Raw genomic sequence first — 14,895 nt, 5'->3', positions numbered from 1 at the left:
TATGAACACTTGAAAGTTCAAACCACATTCGTGTTGTTTACAAACAGAGCTGGCTCAGCTTTGCTTGTTTACAATTTACAAACGACCCAATTCCAAGCGAGTTATTTCAAGCATTTACATCATGCATTATACATTGTGCTAGATTTAGGCAACAAGCTCTGCTACAATGGCTTGTGAAGAGTAAGGATTTAAAATTGTAAAACGAAAAATTAACAGTTCTAGACTAAGAGCTTGACGATAGTGTTGGAGTGGTTGAACGTTAAGCAAAGATCTTCCTTTGTATGGTTGTAGAGATAACTTTTCGGCTCGTCACAATGAGATAATTCTTTTTGTGACAGACTCCTTCATAAGAGCAAATGACAGGATCATACGACAGAAAATGAGAGTATTAATAGTAAGAGAGCTATGCGATTGTTTAACCCTTTTCTCAGCTATGTAACAGTGTGTTTATATTAAAGAATATTTTTGGACCTTTCTGCCGAGGTGGCACATGGTAGCAAAATCTCGATGTGCCGGCCTGATTGTCCGTTTTGCCTCATGTTTGCAGACTGCTTTGTCGGGCCTTCTATTGGTCCAAAGTGGTAGCCGTTGATAATGATATTCGCATTATTACATCTATCAAATGTCGGGTTAGGTCACATCCTTTTTCATATTGTGAAGTCAAGATATTCAGAGCTTATGGCTCTGAACATACGGTCCTTCCTTCTGATCCGGATCTCATGGCTCCGGATGTGTTCCCACTTCAATGTGTTGAATTAGGGGTTACCCACACACAAATTACAAATTTCTTGAGCAGTAGCAAACGGTTGAATTAAATTAACCTTGAATTCATGGACATCACCAAGGTCAAAGAAAGCAAATACTAGAACTTGAATCCATTTACAAACTCAACTCGATAATGAATTGCGAGGCGCTAAACTTTCTCATGAATCCACCAAATTGGTTGACCATTTTGTTGATGAATTAAGCCACTTATAACTATATTATTAAAAACAACAATGTCCTCTTTTTATAACATGTTTTTAAAGGTAGCTACAGTTTCATTGAACTTGCCTGTGTGACTACTTTTGACTGGTTCAACCCAGAATGTATCTTAACTAATTTTCAAGTTTGGATTGAAACCGGTAGCAGTAGCATTCCACTGGTCTAGATACAACTTTTATATAAAAATAAAGTTGAAATTAAAAAAATGAGTATAAGATAAGGGAAACTATATGGTCCGCACTCCGCAGCATGGCTAATTATACTAGTGGAATATGGAAATCATCCGCTAAATTAAAAAAGAAACACCACCGTTTCTGGGTGCCTTTGGATGCAAAAATGATGGAATCCAGGTAAATGTATCAAAAGCAAAGACGCAAAACACCTCATGATTAAAGCAACTGAAAATGCACCAAAAGGGTCGAAATTTCAAGAAAATTTAGAAAATTCTTAAATCTTTTGCCGCTAATTTAGGTTTTCTGGTTTAACATGCCTCAATGGTTCCTTCAAGTGTCTAAGTCAGTTTTACATATAATCTAATTTATCCAGCCATGCTCATATCTTGGTGAAGCGGTCTACCTGGTAATTAATCATCAGCATTGTGCCGCTCTTCATTTTCTTATTGAGATGTCCATGTGAATGTAAGCCAAGGCAGCAACAAACAAGAAGAAGAACACTGATATTAACATCAATGGCTCTGCAAGCATGAACATTGGGTGGAAATCATAGTAAACCTGCAAAAACAAAGCCGGAAAGATGGTTAACAGACAATTGGACATGAAAAAGTATTTGAGATGAAAGAAAAGCTTAATATGCAAGCAGTGTCTAATCACCTGGAAAAGAGAGTTGTGTTCAGGAACTACGTTTTCCTTTTCCAAAACCACCACTGGTCTTCCAACAATGTCAAGATACGAATAACTCGTCTGCAAATATTAAAAATGGATAAATTCAAATCAGACTCGAGCTATAATCACATTTTATTGTTTACCAACTGCTAAAGATTATGCATAGTACAAATGAAGCTACCTCTGCACGCTGTTCCACGGAAAATGGAACCGCAACAGATGGATTTTTAGATCCTTCAGGCAGCACAACCTGAAATAGGTTTTCTATTTATTAACAAAACGACGAAGAAGAGTGGGGATCACTTAAAATTAAAAATATGTATGTGTACACACGATTTTTGTACCTTGTTTGTTATTTTGTTTACCAGTGTTTCAGCAATAGGACATCCAAAACTGAAATTCAGATACCGCTTACCATCAGCTGACTCGAAAAGAACATCTTCCAATGGTAGCCCATACCCAATGACGAATGTGGCTTTCCAACCTCCCAATAAAGGATACCGAGGCTCAATTTCCATTTCGGACTGCATAAATAAAATTTAGTATAACCATTGGTGTATAAGAACGAAACCTTAACAGTTTAGGCATGAAGGTTTAAACTACCTTACTGTAACCTGTCCTTAAATGTGATGTTGAGATATTGCCTATGTTATCACGGTAGTAGACAGAGTGAACCCTCGGGGGTAATTTTACAAGAAGACTTTTGAAGGATGCAACGCCACTGTAAGTCGGCCTAGATTGATATTCAACCCTGCAAAATTAAGATCCAAGAAGCCAAAAACTAATTAACAAAGTAAACGACACATAACCACATTGATGATTCAGAGTTCAGACTAGCGGCCTGACCTTGAGAACCCTCCTTTGTGTCTAGCACCGTTATGCACCAATGTGTAATGCTCGGTAACTTGCAGGTTGCCCCAGTGAGAAATTTCAATTTCTCTAACAAGTTCCTCAACCACAGCAAATGGATTGTTATTCTCAAAATGAACAACGATAGGAGTATATGAAAAAGCAGGCTGGTCCTCATAAGGCCCATACTTGAGCTCAGTACGCAAATGGGTAGACGGTTCTACTCTAGTAAATGATTCCACTTTGGTGCTTGGTGTCCTAATAACTGTAGTTTGTTGTTTAATTTCATATGGTGACAATATTAACGCACTGTCACGGTACAAGACAAGTTGCGGTTCTGATTGACTTATCTCAACAGGGAAAGGTTCAAGAGATTGGGTCAAAACATACGAAACTTCTAATGACACGGATCCACCTGTGCTCAAGGGATTTCTTAAGGAAATGGAGTATAACTTGGCCCCATTTGGCCCTTCAGCATTGCTGCTTGTCTTCACATCTAGTGGATGTAGAGTTTTCTTCCTCTTCTTCCCAGCAACTTCTGCAGCGTGGATCAGTGCTAGATGCTTCGCTTGTGCTGGTGGAAACGCAAGAAGAACATCTGAAGCAGGGGATGCCCCATCATTTTGTACCTGTAATATTCCAGCATCAAATAATTTTCTACGATATAGCTTCTACAGCTTCCACACGTTATGTCAGCAAACCATGTACAATAAGTAACTGATATCTAGTTATCTACACATTTTTAAGCTCCAAAATGTGTATTTCTAACCCAACTGGTGAAGTTTCTTATTGAATCTGACACCTATATAACCATCCCGTCCACACCGAAACACGACCGAAAACCAACAGCATTCTTTAACTTAAAACAAACACAGTACATATAAATTATTCAGGAAATAAGGTCTTGTTAGAGAAGAGTACCTTCAAAGTCAACACAACCCTAATAATGTGTGAAGCCAAGTCAATCTGCAAAAACAGCAGTCAACATTATTACAGGAGATCAAAATCCAAACAGACAATACAACCACCAATAATAAATAAAATTTAACCTAAATCAACAGAAAGCTATTATTGCATTGATTCAATTTCATAACCTCAATCGGTTCAAATCTCAATTTAAATTCGATCGATTTTAAAATCAATTCCGGCGTTAATCAGCTTACAATAATCGAACCAGAATTGCACATCAGATAGCACGATATGCATAGGTTTTAACTAGTGAAATTGATTGCGGAAATGATGAGTTGTGATCGGAGATCTTACTCTGCGTTCGGCGGTGAGGATCTTCAGGTCCGTTGGTGACGATGAGAGTGAAGAAGACGATCGGAAACATAGAGAGAGAAAGAAGAAGAGTGAGAAGATTAGGGTTAATCGAGATCTGGCAACGAAGAACTCCATCTCTCTCACCAGCAACAGTATTGACCCAAGTCGTCTGAAGATGATGATATGCTTGTGTAGTGAACTGACAATGGTTATGGGCCGGTTTTATATCTTTCGGGCTCATTTATGGACTGGGCTTCATCCACGATATCAACATTGTTAATAGTGTGTACAAAAACTGGTTTGGACCCAACCGAACCAGTTTCAAAACAGAACTGTTTTTTTAGAATGGGCTAAACCGGTTCAGGTTATAAACCGATGTTAGGTTGAAAAAAAAAAACAAACCTACTCACACTGATTTGGGTCAGGTTCAAACGGGTTTAGAGCATTAAAACCGTGTTTTTTTTTTGTTTTTTGGATTGGGCCAAATCAATTCAGGTTGGAACTAGTTCTCAGCTCCGAACATATGCCAAACTACCAGGTTGGGCCGGGGCCCAAACTAGTTTTTTTAGATTAGGCCGGGTTGAAAACCAGTTCATCCGACCCAAACCAGGTTCTTTTACACCTCTAGCTTATAATCATTCATTTTAACAATAATAAAAGTAATATATTATGCAACATATATATATATATATATATGAAAGTGACTTAAAATTAAACCATATAAATAAATAGATAAGACAACAGTCTATGTTATCTACTTCTTCTGCTTAATGCATCTTATGTCAAATTGGGATTTTTATACATAATCTTACAAGAAATGCATCATTAGGTTTAATAGCCGTCATTTTAACATACATCCAGACTTATTCACATTAATTCTTTTCTTTATTTCGTGTGATTGACTCAAAGTGAAAGGGGTGACCACACCCTAAAAGGCTCTTACTAAAACAAGAAAATCTTCATAACCGAGCTTAGATATTTATGAAAAGTTGGGACCTTTTGCATTTTCACATGATGTCACCCACACAAATAGTTGCATGTAACTGTTGTGTGTATAACTCGTATTATGTATAAGTTTTCGAATTATATTAAAAGAATTGTCTGTTATGTGTTATGATAGTCATACGTGTAACTTCCGATTAAACCAGACAAACAAATATCAGGAGCACACACTATTATCTAGCCATTAACTCAATGCGTTTATGTCAAACACTCAAATTGGGTGTTTTAACATATAATCTTGCAAGGAGTGTGTTAAAAAAAAAAAAAAAAAAAAAAAAAAAAAAAAAAAAAAAAAAAACACAACTTGCAAGGAGTGCATCATTAATTTGGTGAATAGCTAGGACTTTAACATATATACATAACTATTCAAACTAATATTTAGATTCTTTGCTTTTATTTCATGTGATAGACATGATGTCGACACCTTAAGGATGACTCTGACTAAAACGAGGACATTTGCTAACCGAGTTTAGATATTTTTGTGAAGTTGGGATCATTTGCATTTTCATATGAAACCACCCAAGCAAAGTGTTGCATGTGACCATTGTGACATTGTGTGTATAATTTGTGTCATGTCTAGGACTTGATTATATAATATAATGTCTTAATTAATCCTATAAATACCAACTATAGTTCGATTATATATCCATAAAAGTCAAACATTTACTCCATTTTTTTAGCTGTATATTACCATTATTGTCCATCAAGATTCAACTAATCAACCAAAGCTACTCCAAATTTAACACCAAATCAAAGACTTTGTACACCTATAACCATATAAAATTATCAAAATATAATACGTATGTAGCTGTTGAATAATCAGCTAAATCAACCCAGTTGTACATTACGAGGACCACAATTGTGGATTGTGAGACTCGATGTCCTACATTACAATGTACAAACCCTTCCTTTTTACATAAAGGCCTGTTTGGTCCCCCCACATGCTCCGACAACGTATGACATCTTAAACGTAGTTACCGATAAAGAAATTTGCCTTCACTGTAAATTTCTAAAAAAATACCATACTTTCTAGCGCTTGTTGTCAAGTTGTTACTATTATTTTGTGTAAAATCCTACTAGACAATTATCATCCACACAAGAATTTCTTTCAAAATTGTAGTTATTACATAATAACAATTTTATCCTTTTAGTCCATTACAAATTATACTACTATGGTTAATGTAAAAATGAATTTTCACATGTGAAACGTATCAATGGTCCAGGATATAACACGTACTGATACCCATAGAAATGTATATAGATACCGACTGAACAACATCAGTGTCGGTATCTGTATACATTTTTATGGTTTTCGATTTCGGTAATTTTGCACTACTGGTACCATACTGCCATAATCGATACAATATCCGGTTTGCGTTTTCACTCATGTTCGGTTTCGTTTTTTTTGTACCAGTCCCTAGTTTCGTCGCCTAATCGCAAATGATTTTAGACGCATTGTAACAAGTTGGAACTTAGACGCCATTATAATCATATACATCATAACATGGAAACCTAGGTGCACTATTCAATGTTAGACGCACAATTGTAAATTTCCAATTAGTTTAGACGCGTACCAGTAAACACTTTAAGTAAAATAATATCTCGTAGGGGGAGTAAATTTGGTAATTGATTAATAATCGAAGGACAATTTGTGGAAGAAAATATATAGTGAGTGTTGCAGGTGCAACAGCAAGAACAGATTCTTCTATCCCCCTGGATTTTTCCCCTGTAGACTAGGGACCATAAGAAAGAGAAAGAGAAAGAGTGCGTTTTTACTCATTACATACATACATTTACCCTCATTCTTCATCATCACTCTCTCATTCTCTTTTTTTATATATCTATTCATTCATATCTCCACATTTCAATTCACAATCTCAACTCAACCCACCCTGTATTTATTAATATACGCGCCGATGGCATTGGGACCCAAATCAGACATTTTTCATCTCGATCAAAATTCTAAAACCTGGTTAGTTCTTATCCAATTTTCGTTTTCAGTTATGATTCGATACGATTTTACATTGTTTTATGAAAATTGATTCCTGGGTGGGTATATCTTGATTCTCTTTTTGATCAATACCCACTTCTCGGTTTTTATTTTTTTATAGTAATTTTGTTCGATACCCTTTTAGTGGTGTTTTTGGTTTTGTGAATTGTGATTGGATTGGATTATGGGTTTGTTTTGATACCCACATTTGCGTTTTGATTTTTTTTTGAACCCGAGCACTCTCGGGGCACCACTGGACAAACGGAGTACTCCGAGAGTAACCCGAGTCCACCACCAATTCCGGGGAAAACACGGTAATCCACCCGCCCGTAGGCACGACAGTGAAATTACCGGTAAACCCGTTTGGCTCAAGGATCCAACCCAGGTTTCCTGGGTCTCCTATCATTGCCCACCAGTGCCTCACTCTGCACCAAGTGGGAGTCGAACCTGCATCTCTCAAGAGAAGAGAAATGCACGCCCTCCACCACTTCATCTAGAGATCATTGGCATTTGCGTTTTGAATTGTTTTGTAAAATTTGTTTGTTTGCAGGGTTTGGGTCTGAATTGATGGTAAATGTGTTAATATTATTATTATTATTATTCATGTTTTTGGATGTGGGGTTGATGGGGCAGCAGGGGCAATAAGTTTTGTTGAAAATAAGATGTTCTGAAATCTGACAAATATTATTGGAAATTTTCAGTGGTGGAAGATGTGTGTTTCTTCATTTTTAAAATTAGAGATACAATTGCTCAGCGGGGTTTTGTATTTGGTAGATTGGGATTTGCAATTCAGAAAGGGGTGGCGGCGCAGCTTTTGGTGCCCGTCTACCTTTCTGTTTTGATGTAACTTGGCAAGTATGAATGAAAAAATACATATATAAAAAAAAAAATTCTGGAGTCAAAACAAATGTTTTTTGCTCAAAAATTGACATGGATTATAATGTTTTTGATAAGGTTTTGATGATTACATTGATGTTTATAAGAATTGCTACACTTGTGAATTAGCATGTTATATAATTAATGATGCATTTCAATAAAGCTTTGTTTGACTCTAGAAAGTCAACCAGGGTTCAAATTTCATGCATAGAAAAGGAAGCTTTTAAAGTATAATGGAATGTTTATATAAATATGTGCTGGTTATTAGTGGTAATCCTATGTTCTCATTTGAATTAGAATGTGCAAAACATGTATTGAGAAGATCAATGATGTTTTTTATATTTAAGACGTTTTAAGATATTAAATTTATTCACTTTTGATAGTTACTTACTCACTTCCTAGTGTTGGAACAATATGAATTTACAAGTAAATTTTGCAGGATTTGTTCATCTGGACTTCCAAGTGATGTTACCATTGAAGTTGGAGATGTTTCATTTCAACTTCACAAGGTATGTTTTTACTCATTTTTTTTATGATTGATAATCACTTACTATAGTAGTTAGGGCTGCAAACGAACCAAACGTTCAGTGAACAATTTGTGAACTGTTCAGCGGGAAGTTCGTTTGTGGCCGTTTGTTTATTAAACAAACGAACACGAACAAGAAATTTCGTTCGTTTAGTTAAATGAACAAACATGAACAGAGGTCGTGTTCGTTCGTGAACGTTCGATAACGGGTTGGTTTGTGTTCGATACTTCATTAGTGTTTTTAGTTTTTATATTTATTTAAATACTTTAAAATTCCAACAAATTAAATATTAATAAGTGTCGGTGTATTATATATTCTGTTCATAAACGATTGTTTGTGTTCGTTTGTTTCCATTTGTGTTCATGAACATTAGTTTGTTCTCATTTGTGTTCGTCAACGTTCGTTGCCTAAAATTAACAAACAAACACAAACGAACACGAACAAGTTCATTTCCTTAACAAACGAACATGAACATGAAATCTTGTTCGATAAGTGTTCGTGAACGGGTCGCGAACACATATATTTCTTGACAAACGAACACGAACAAGATCTTGTTCATGTTCGTTTGGTTCGTTTGCAGCCCTAATAGTAGTTGTTAGCAAAATGAAATATTTTTTTAACTACACAGCATTTGTGCATACAGTTTTTTGAATTCAGAGATATATACATAATTGATATAAAAAACTAGACAACAAATGGATAAGACGTAAAAACTATCATCCAACCGCCTAACTATTGTAACCGTTTACGAGGTGTTTCTATGTGCCCCTTTACGGTGTTATCCTGTAACTATATTGAATAGACACTTTGTTTGTCATAACTTGCAGTTCCCGTTGGTGTCCAGAAGCAAAATGTTGGAAAACCTCATTGGGGATTCTTCAGATGACGAGGGAAAGATTACGTTTGAAGATGAAAAACGATCTTTTGCTAAACTTCATGATCTACCAGGAGGGCCGAAAATCTTTTTGCTAATTGCTAAGTTTTGTTATGGGGTCAAACTAGAAGTCAACTCAACCAATGTAGTTCCTCTTCGATGCGCGTCTGAATATCTTCAAATGACGGAAGAATATGGAGAAGGAAATCTCATAGATCACACCGAAAGCTATTTCAAAGTAGTGTTTGATACCTGGATCGATACATTGAAAGCACTCGAGTCGTGTGAAGAAATGGTTGAATATGCAGAAAAGCTTGATATAGTTTCAAGATGCATCGAGTCTCTTGCACTTAAAGCTTGTACGTTTGATAACGGTTTGTTTAGCGGGAGTGGAACGGAATCAAAAGATAACCCTTTTGCTACGGTGATCTGGAACGGAATCCAAACCACTTCCACAAATCAAGATTGGTGGTATGATGATGTTTCTAAGCTGAGTTTACATCTTTACAGACGATTCATCTTGGCCGTTGAATCAAGAAATCTTGATCAAGAACGGATAGCCGGGTCCCTCATGTACTATGCGAAAAAGTACCTTCCTTTACTCGGTAGAGAATCGACTTTTTCAAGTGGGAATCTTTCTTCTTCGTCGTCGTCGTCGTTATATTTGAATTCAGATCAAAAGATTCTTCTTGAAGAGATAGTTGACTTACTCCCGAGTCAAAAGCAAGTTGTTCCCACTAAGCTCCTTCTTAGGCTGCTACGAACCGCGATGATTTTACATTGTAACCCTTTATGTATTGGCAATTTGGAAAGACGGATCGGGATGCAGTTGGATCAAGCTTCCATTGAAGATATTCTTATTCCGAACATGGGTTATTCAAGTGAGACACTTTATGAGATCGATTGTGTTCAAAGGATGCTTGATCATTTCATGGTTGCCGAGCAGGATCAAGAAGAAAGTGAAGTTACTGAATCGAGTTTTAATGGTGATAATGATGACGATGATGATGATGATGATGAATTGATCGGGAAGTCTCGCTCACTCGCACCAATGACAATGGTGGCTAATCTTGTTGACAATTACCTTGCTGAGGTGGCGTCTGATGTTAACTTAAAGCTGGAAAAGTTTCAGTCTTTGGCTGCTACTGTTCCGGATTATGCAAGACCAATGGATGACGGGATTTATCGCGCAGTTGATATATACCTCAAAGTAAGAAGTAGCTCCGAACTAAAGGTGGAAATATGGACGGGTTGGGTAACAAGTCAAAATCGGGTAATTTCTGGGACAGGTCATGTTAGGTTGACCGTTGACCCGCCACTTTGTGTCCAAAGTTTTTGACTTTTTTATGAGTATAGTGTTAAATATAATTAAAAATAACATAATTTTTCTAGTAAAGCAATTTAAGAGGTTTGTTTGAGCTTTTAACATGTTTACTTTTTGGTTAATACTTTTTATGTTACCCTTTTGAACCATTAGAAGATAAAATATAACCCGGCACTGATAAGTAAACGGGTCGAAATTTCCAACACTCTCAAGATCGTATGATCTGCTATGTGTTTGGTACTTTGTTATTCCTCTTGTTCTACTTCTAATTGCAGGGTTGACTTTTGATGGTCCAACCACTTAGTCTTGTGAGGTATAAAAAAGGTGGCTTTTACTAAAAATATAAAACCGAAATGTTCGTATACATAGTATTTGCTACAAATGAAAGAGATTTATCATCTTTTCCTCAAAAGGATACAGAGATTTCCAACCTTTTGTAGTGGAAATTTAGTTTGTTTGACCTTGAAAGTCAGCCGACACTTTTGTATTGTGTTTTTTACTCAATAAGCATTGTCGTTTGTGGTTATTCTATACAATATACAACTCAATGATGCATTCCTTTTGTGCTTTGCAGGCACATCCATGGCTAACTGATTTAGACCGAGAACTAATCATCAGGCTCTTGGACTGCCAGAAACTGTCGCTAGAAGCCAGCACCCACGCGGCCCAAAATGAGAGACTACCGCTTCGGTTCATAGTCCAAGTCCTCTTTTTCGAGCAGCTTCGGCTGCGTACATCTGTAGCTGGCTGCTTATACGTTTCTGACAATTACAACTCACAGCCTCACCTGAGCAGCAGCATGGTGCTACCGGAAAGTGGGAATGTGCAACTTTTAACCACCAGAGAAAACGACCGTCGGTTAATGGCAGAGGACATGCGGGGACGGGTTTCTGAGCTCGAGAAAGAGTGTTTGACCATGAAGAAAGAGATCAATAAGCTTGTGAAGACTAAAGGGGTGAGTTGGAACAGTCTGTGTAAGATATTTGGGCTCGGGCTAAGGTTAAAGTCGAAGCCTCGTGAAGGTTGCGCTTCGAGCAATGACCGTGACCGCAAGAAGGTGCCACCGCCTTCGAGAATAAGAGATGTCCCTAATGGCAAGAATCAAGATGAAGAAAATGGTGAATTGGTTGATTGAGGGTTAAATAAATTTAAGGTTTAATTTTTTTTTTTAGTAATTGGACTCTCAAACAATCTGGGAGTCAGTTAGTTGATGCTGCTGTAATTAGATTGTAGATTGATTTTGGACCATCTTTAAATGCTATTTTCTCATTTGTTTCTTATATGGCTTTACTCATAGTTGGTGCATGAGTATATGAATATATTATTTTTGTGACAACTCGTAATTTCTCAACCATTTTTGCATTAGATCTTTTGATACTTGATGGGTATATGTTAAATGAATGAACGGTTTAAATAAATTGATTGGTTATAATTGATTAGTGAAATTGCTTGATAGTAAAGTCATTAGATGGTATATGTTTTGCACAATAGCCAAACCGTACACCATAACTCACACATCTCTTGTTTGGGCTGCACCTTTCCCCTTGAGCCCAAAGACGAACCAAAGGTGGGCCTGGTTCACGAACTCAAAAGTCAGGCGCATATAGGATATGTAAGTTTCATTATCTAAAAAAAAAAATATACTCATCTTGTAACAACCCTAATCGCACGATCGCAGTGGCAGCCCCCCCCTCGAGATAGTATCTTGCTCAGTCACGTTCTTGGTTAGTAGTTTCATACCTGTTGTAATTCTTATTTGTTGATATGGTTTGTGTGTGAAGTAATTAACAAAGTGACATATGTATTGTTAATAAATGAATAATGATTTAGGCTGCATGGATGTTAAATGACTATTAACTGATTTGATTTGTGTGTATGTGGAATAAGAAGTATGACTTATGGTGTTGCCGTCAACTGTGTGTATCACATGGGCCATCCAATTGATGTAATCAAGGTTTGACTAAAGACCATTCATAAATGTGTGATTGGGCCGCACCACCATGTGGATTACTAAGTAATGATTTGACAAGATTAGTTAACCTTGAATAAGCAAATGACGGCTACATTTATTTGTGATCTTGATTCATGAATCCATGTGCACACATATAAGTAAATGACGGTTATGTGTAATTGAAATCTTGACATCACCATAAACCATGTGCAACCTAAACATCATGTCAGAATAGACAAGACATTAACAAAGATGATGATGAAACTAATTGTTTGATTATATGAAAAACTAATTGTGATAAGACAAATGAAAATAGAAGATTTAACATGATGATGATTGATTCGATGTTGGTGTATTGTGTGTTTACTAAATCTTTGTTTCATGATTCATGTAAATTAATGATATTGGGTGGTTATTGGGCCGTGTTCGGTAATACGGATCATAGGATTAATTGATGATGGTTTGGCTAATGTGTGTTTGGGTAATGTGTCAACTGAAAGATTTAGAGGTATGATATATTAAGCTGATTTCTTTGGTATGATAATCTCGAGCTCGTAACATGATATTGTTGATATATGATATATTGAATTATGTGCATTGGATTTGCTGATTAGTCAAATAGTTGGGATGCATTTACATTGGGGAAAACATGTAATCGTATAACATAGTAACTTTTGGGCTAACAAAAGGAATTGGGCGAGGGAGTGATGTTGGGCTGGCTTGATAGTGGGCCGTACCACAAGGGTAATGAATCTATTTAAACTTGGGCCGAACATGTGTAATGGTTGGGCTTGTAGTGTTTGTGAGTAAAATTATGTGTCTAAGCGTGATGTAAGTTGAACTATGACATGATTAAGCAAAGCACTAGGTGAATGAATTAACGGTCATGACTTAGACTATATATGTGTGTTACCTGTTCAATAAATGTGCTTTATGTGGATGGTGAATACGTGAAATAATCGTACGTGTATACGGTACTGACTATGATTGGTAACCGCGGTAGGGTTTGGGTTGATCAATCTGGACGGGTAACTTAACATACCGAGCAAATCAAAGGTGAGTTCACTGCACTTTTCTAAGCATGCGTCCCGGTGGTTTGGGACATCTGGTAAACGTTTCTAAAGAGAATACTGGGTAAACTGTTTATTTGGGATGTTGGTTATTGAACACAGTATAAATCATGTAAGACCCCATACATCTACCGTGTTGCTGAAGAAGCAACGAGGTATTTAGTTGATAGCGCTATTAGGATTGGCACCCTCACACCGGGCCGAAAGGACGGGCGTGAACTAATTACCTGGACTTCATGACCAATGCCTAGTTAGAGGCATTGGGGTTGGGCATCCTCATCATGTACATATAAGACCCCTTACATCTATTCAAGGTTGTTTGATACCTTGACCTCATGACCAATGCCTAAATGGAGGCATTGGGGTTGGGCATTCACATCTAGTCGCCACATACGGTAATCGAGTAATAACAACATCTAAACAAAACGTTGAACTGTTACAAACACACATCTGGTAACTAAACACGTTAACAAAACTTTGAACTCACCAGCGTCGTCTGACACACTTGTCTGCATGCTTGCAGGTCTTTAGAGCTATAGCATTGGAACTTGCTGTCTGGAAGGCTGGAGTGGTCATGGGTTGTGATACATGGAATCGCAACACAAGTCTATTGGTTTACTTACGCGTGGTTTATGAAACAATTAACAAATGAGTTATGCTTCCGCTGTGTACAATGAATTATATGTAACGTTTTGTATCACTCTATGATAATGAATGAAAGTTCTTTTTAAATATATTTATGAGTTCAATGTGATTGGTGGCTAAGATCCTGGTACGTCACACATCCCGCGGTGTTCCCGCATATGGTATTTGAGGGTGTGACAATTTTAATATCATAAATAAATAAATAAATATTATCATAAGGGTGTAAGGGGCACTCCCTAAAGGCGATCGGGGTGCACACCGAAAACCCTATCGGGGAGGTGTTTTGCCGAGCGGGGATACACCGCCATCCATGCGGTGAGGTAGAGAGAGGAGAGAGAACCGGTGGCGGCTCACCGAAGAGAGAGGGAGGAGAGAGAGAGGGAGTGACCAATCAATGCTTTTCTTCTTTTTTTTTAAAAAAAAAAAACCAATTCACCTAAGAGGGGAGTGCCGCCATCAATTTAGGGTGTTAGGGGAGTTTAAGAGGGGAGTTGACGTGGCACACGAGGATTGGTTGGGCGTAAGAGAGGGGACTCACCTCTTAGGTGAGCACCCCTTACACCCTAAGAGGGGAGTCCCCTCTCTTACGCACCACCAATCAGCTAGTGCCACGTCAACTCCCCTCTTAAACTCCTCTAACACCCCATTTTGATGGCGGCACTCCCCTCTTAGGGGACTTGGGTTTTTTTTTTTTTTTT

At 37.3% G+C, this 14,895-nt stretch overlaps 2 protein-coding genes across 2 annotated transcripts; one reads left to right on the top strand and one right to left on the bottom strand.

The window, feature by feature from the left end:
* Window positions 1–1,354: 1,354 nt before the first annotated feature.
* On the bottom strand, window positions 1,355–4,134 carry LOC110904656 (dolichyl-diphosphooligosaccharide--protein glycosyltransferase subunit 1B). Its single transcript, XM_022150501.2, has 8 exons — window positions 3,939–4,134; window positions 3,597–3,641; window positions 2,673–3,304; window positions 2,430–2,577; window positions 2,171–2,350; window positions 2,008–2,076; window positions 1,815–1,904; window positions 1,355–1,715 (listed from the first exon to the last, which is right to left on the bottom strand). The coding sequence occupies exons 1-8, from the start codon at window positions 4,071–4,073 to the stop codon at window positions 1,593–1,595; spliced, it is 1,422 nt and encodes a 473-aa protein (XP_022006193.1). The 5' UTR covers window positions 4,074–4,134; the 3' UTR covers window positions 1,355–1,592.
* A 2,473-nt stretch (window positions 4,135–6,607) lies between these two features.
* Window positions 6,608–11,811, top strand: LOC110904655 (BTB/POZ domain-containing protein At5g03250). Its single transcript, XM_022150500.2, has 4 exons — window positions 6,608–6,912; window positions 8,246–8,315; window positions 9,161–10,417; window positions 11,106–11,811. Exons 1-4 carry the CDS (start codon window positions 6,857–6,859, stop codon window positions 11,664–11,666), a joined length of 1,944 nt encoding a protein of 647 aa, XP_022006192.1. The 5' UTR covers window positions 6,608–6,856; the 3' UTR covers window positions 11,667–11,811.
* Window positions 11,812–14,895: the final 3,084 nt, after the last annotated feature.

The sequence above is a fragment of the Helianthus annuus genome, chromosome 14 (assembly GCF_002127325.2).
Source record: "Helianthus annuus cultivar XRQ/B chromosome 14, HanXRQr2.0-SUNRISE, whole genome shotgun sequence".
Classification (NCBI taxonomy): Eukaryota; Viridiplantae; Streptophyta; class Magnoliopsida; order Asterales; family Asteraceae; genus Helianthus; species Helianthus annuus.
The sequence above is the reverse complement of the archived record's forward strand: the minus strand, read 5'-3'. Positions and strand labels throughout refer to the sequence as shown.

Bases quoted from the DNA above. Each gene is read 5' to 3' on its own strand.
- LOC110904655 (XM_022150500.2), top strand. From the start codon at position 6,857: ATGGCATTGGGACCCAAATCAGACATTTTTCATCTCGATCAAAATTCT. The intron at 6,913-8,245 runs GTTAGTTCTTAT...TAAATTTTGCAG, and splicing joins GATCAAAATTCTAAAACCTG to GATTTGTTCATCTGGACTTC. The intron at 10,418-11,105 runs GTAAGAAGTAGC...TGTGCTTTGCAG, and splicing joins CAGTTGATATATACCTCAAA to GCACATCCATGGCTAACTGA.
- LOC110904656 (XM_022150501.2), bottom strand. From the start codon at position 4,073: ATGGAGTTCTTCGTTGCCAGATCTCGATTAACCCTAATCTTCTCACTC. The intron at 3,305-3,596 runs GTACTCTTCTCT...GGAATATTACAG, and splicing joins GGGTTGTGTTGACTTTGAAG to GTACAAAATGATGGGGCATC. The intron at 1,716-1,814 runs GTGATTAGACAC...TTGTTTTTGCAG, and splicing joins AACACAACTCTCTTTTCCAG to GTTTACTATGATTTCCACCC.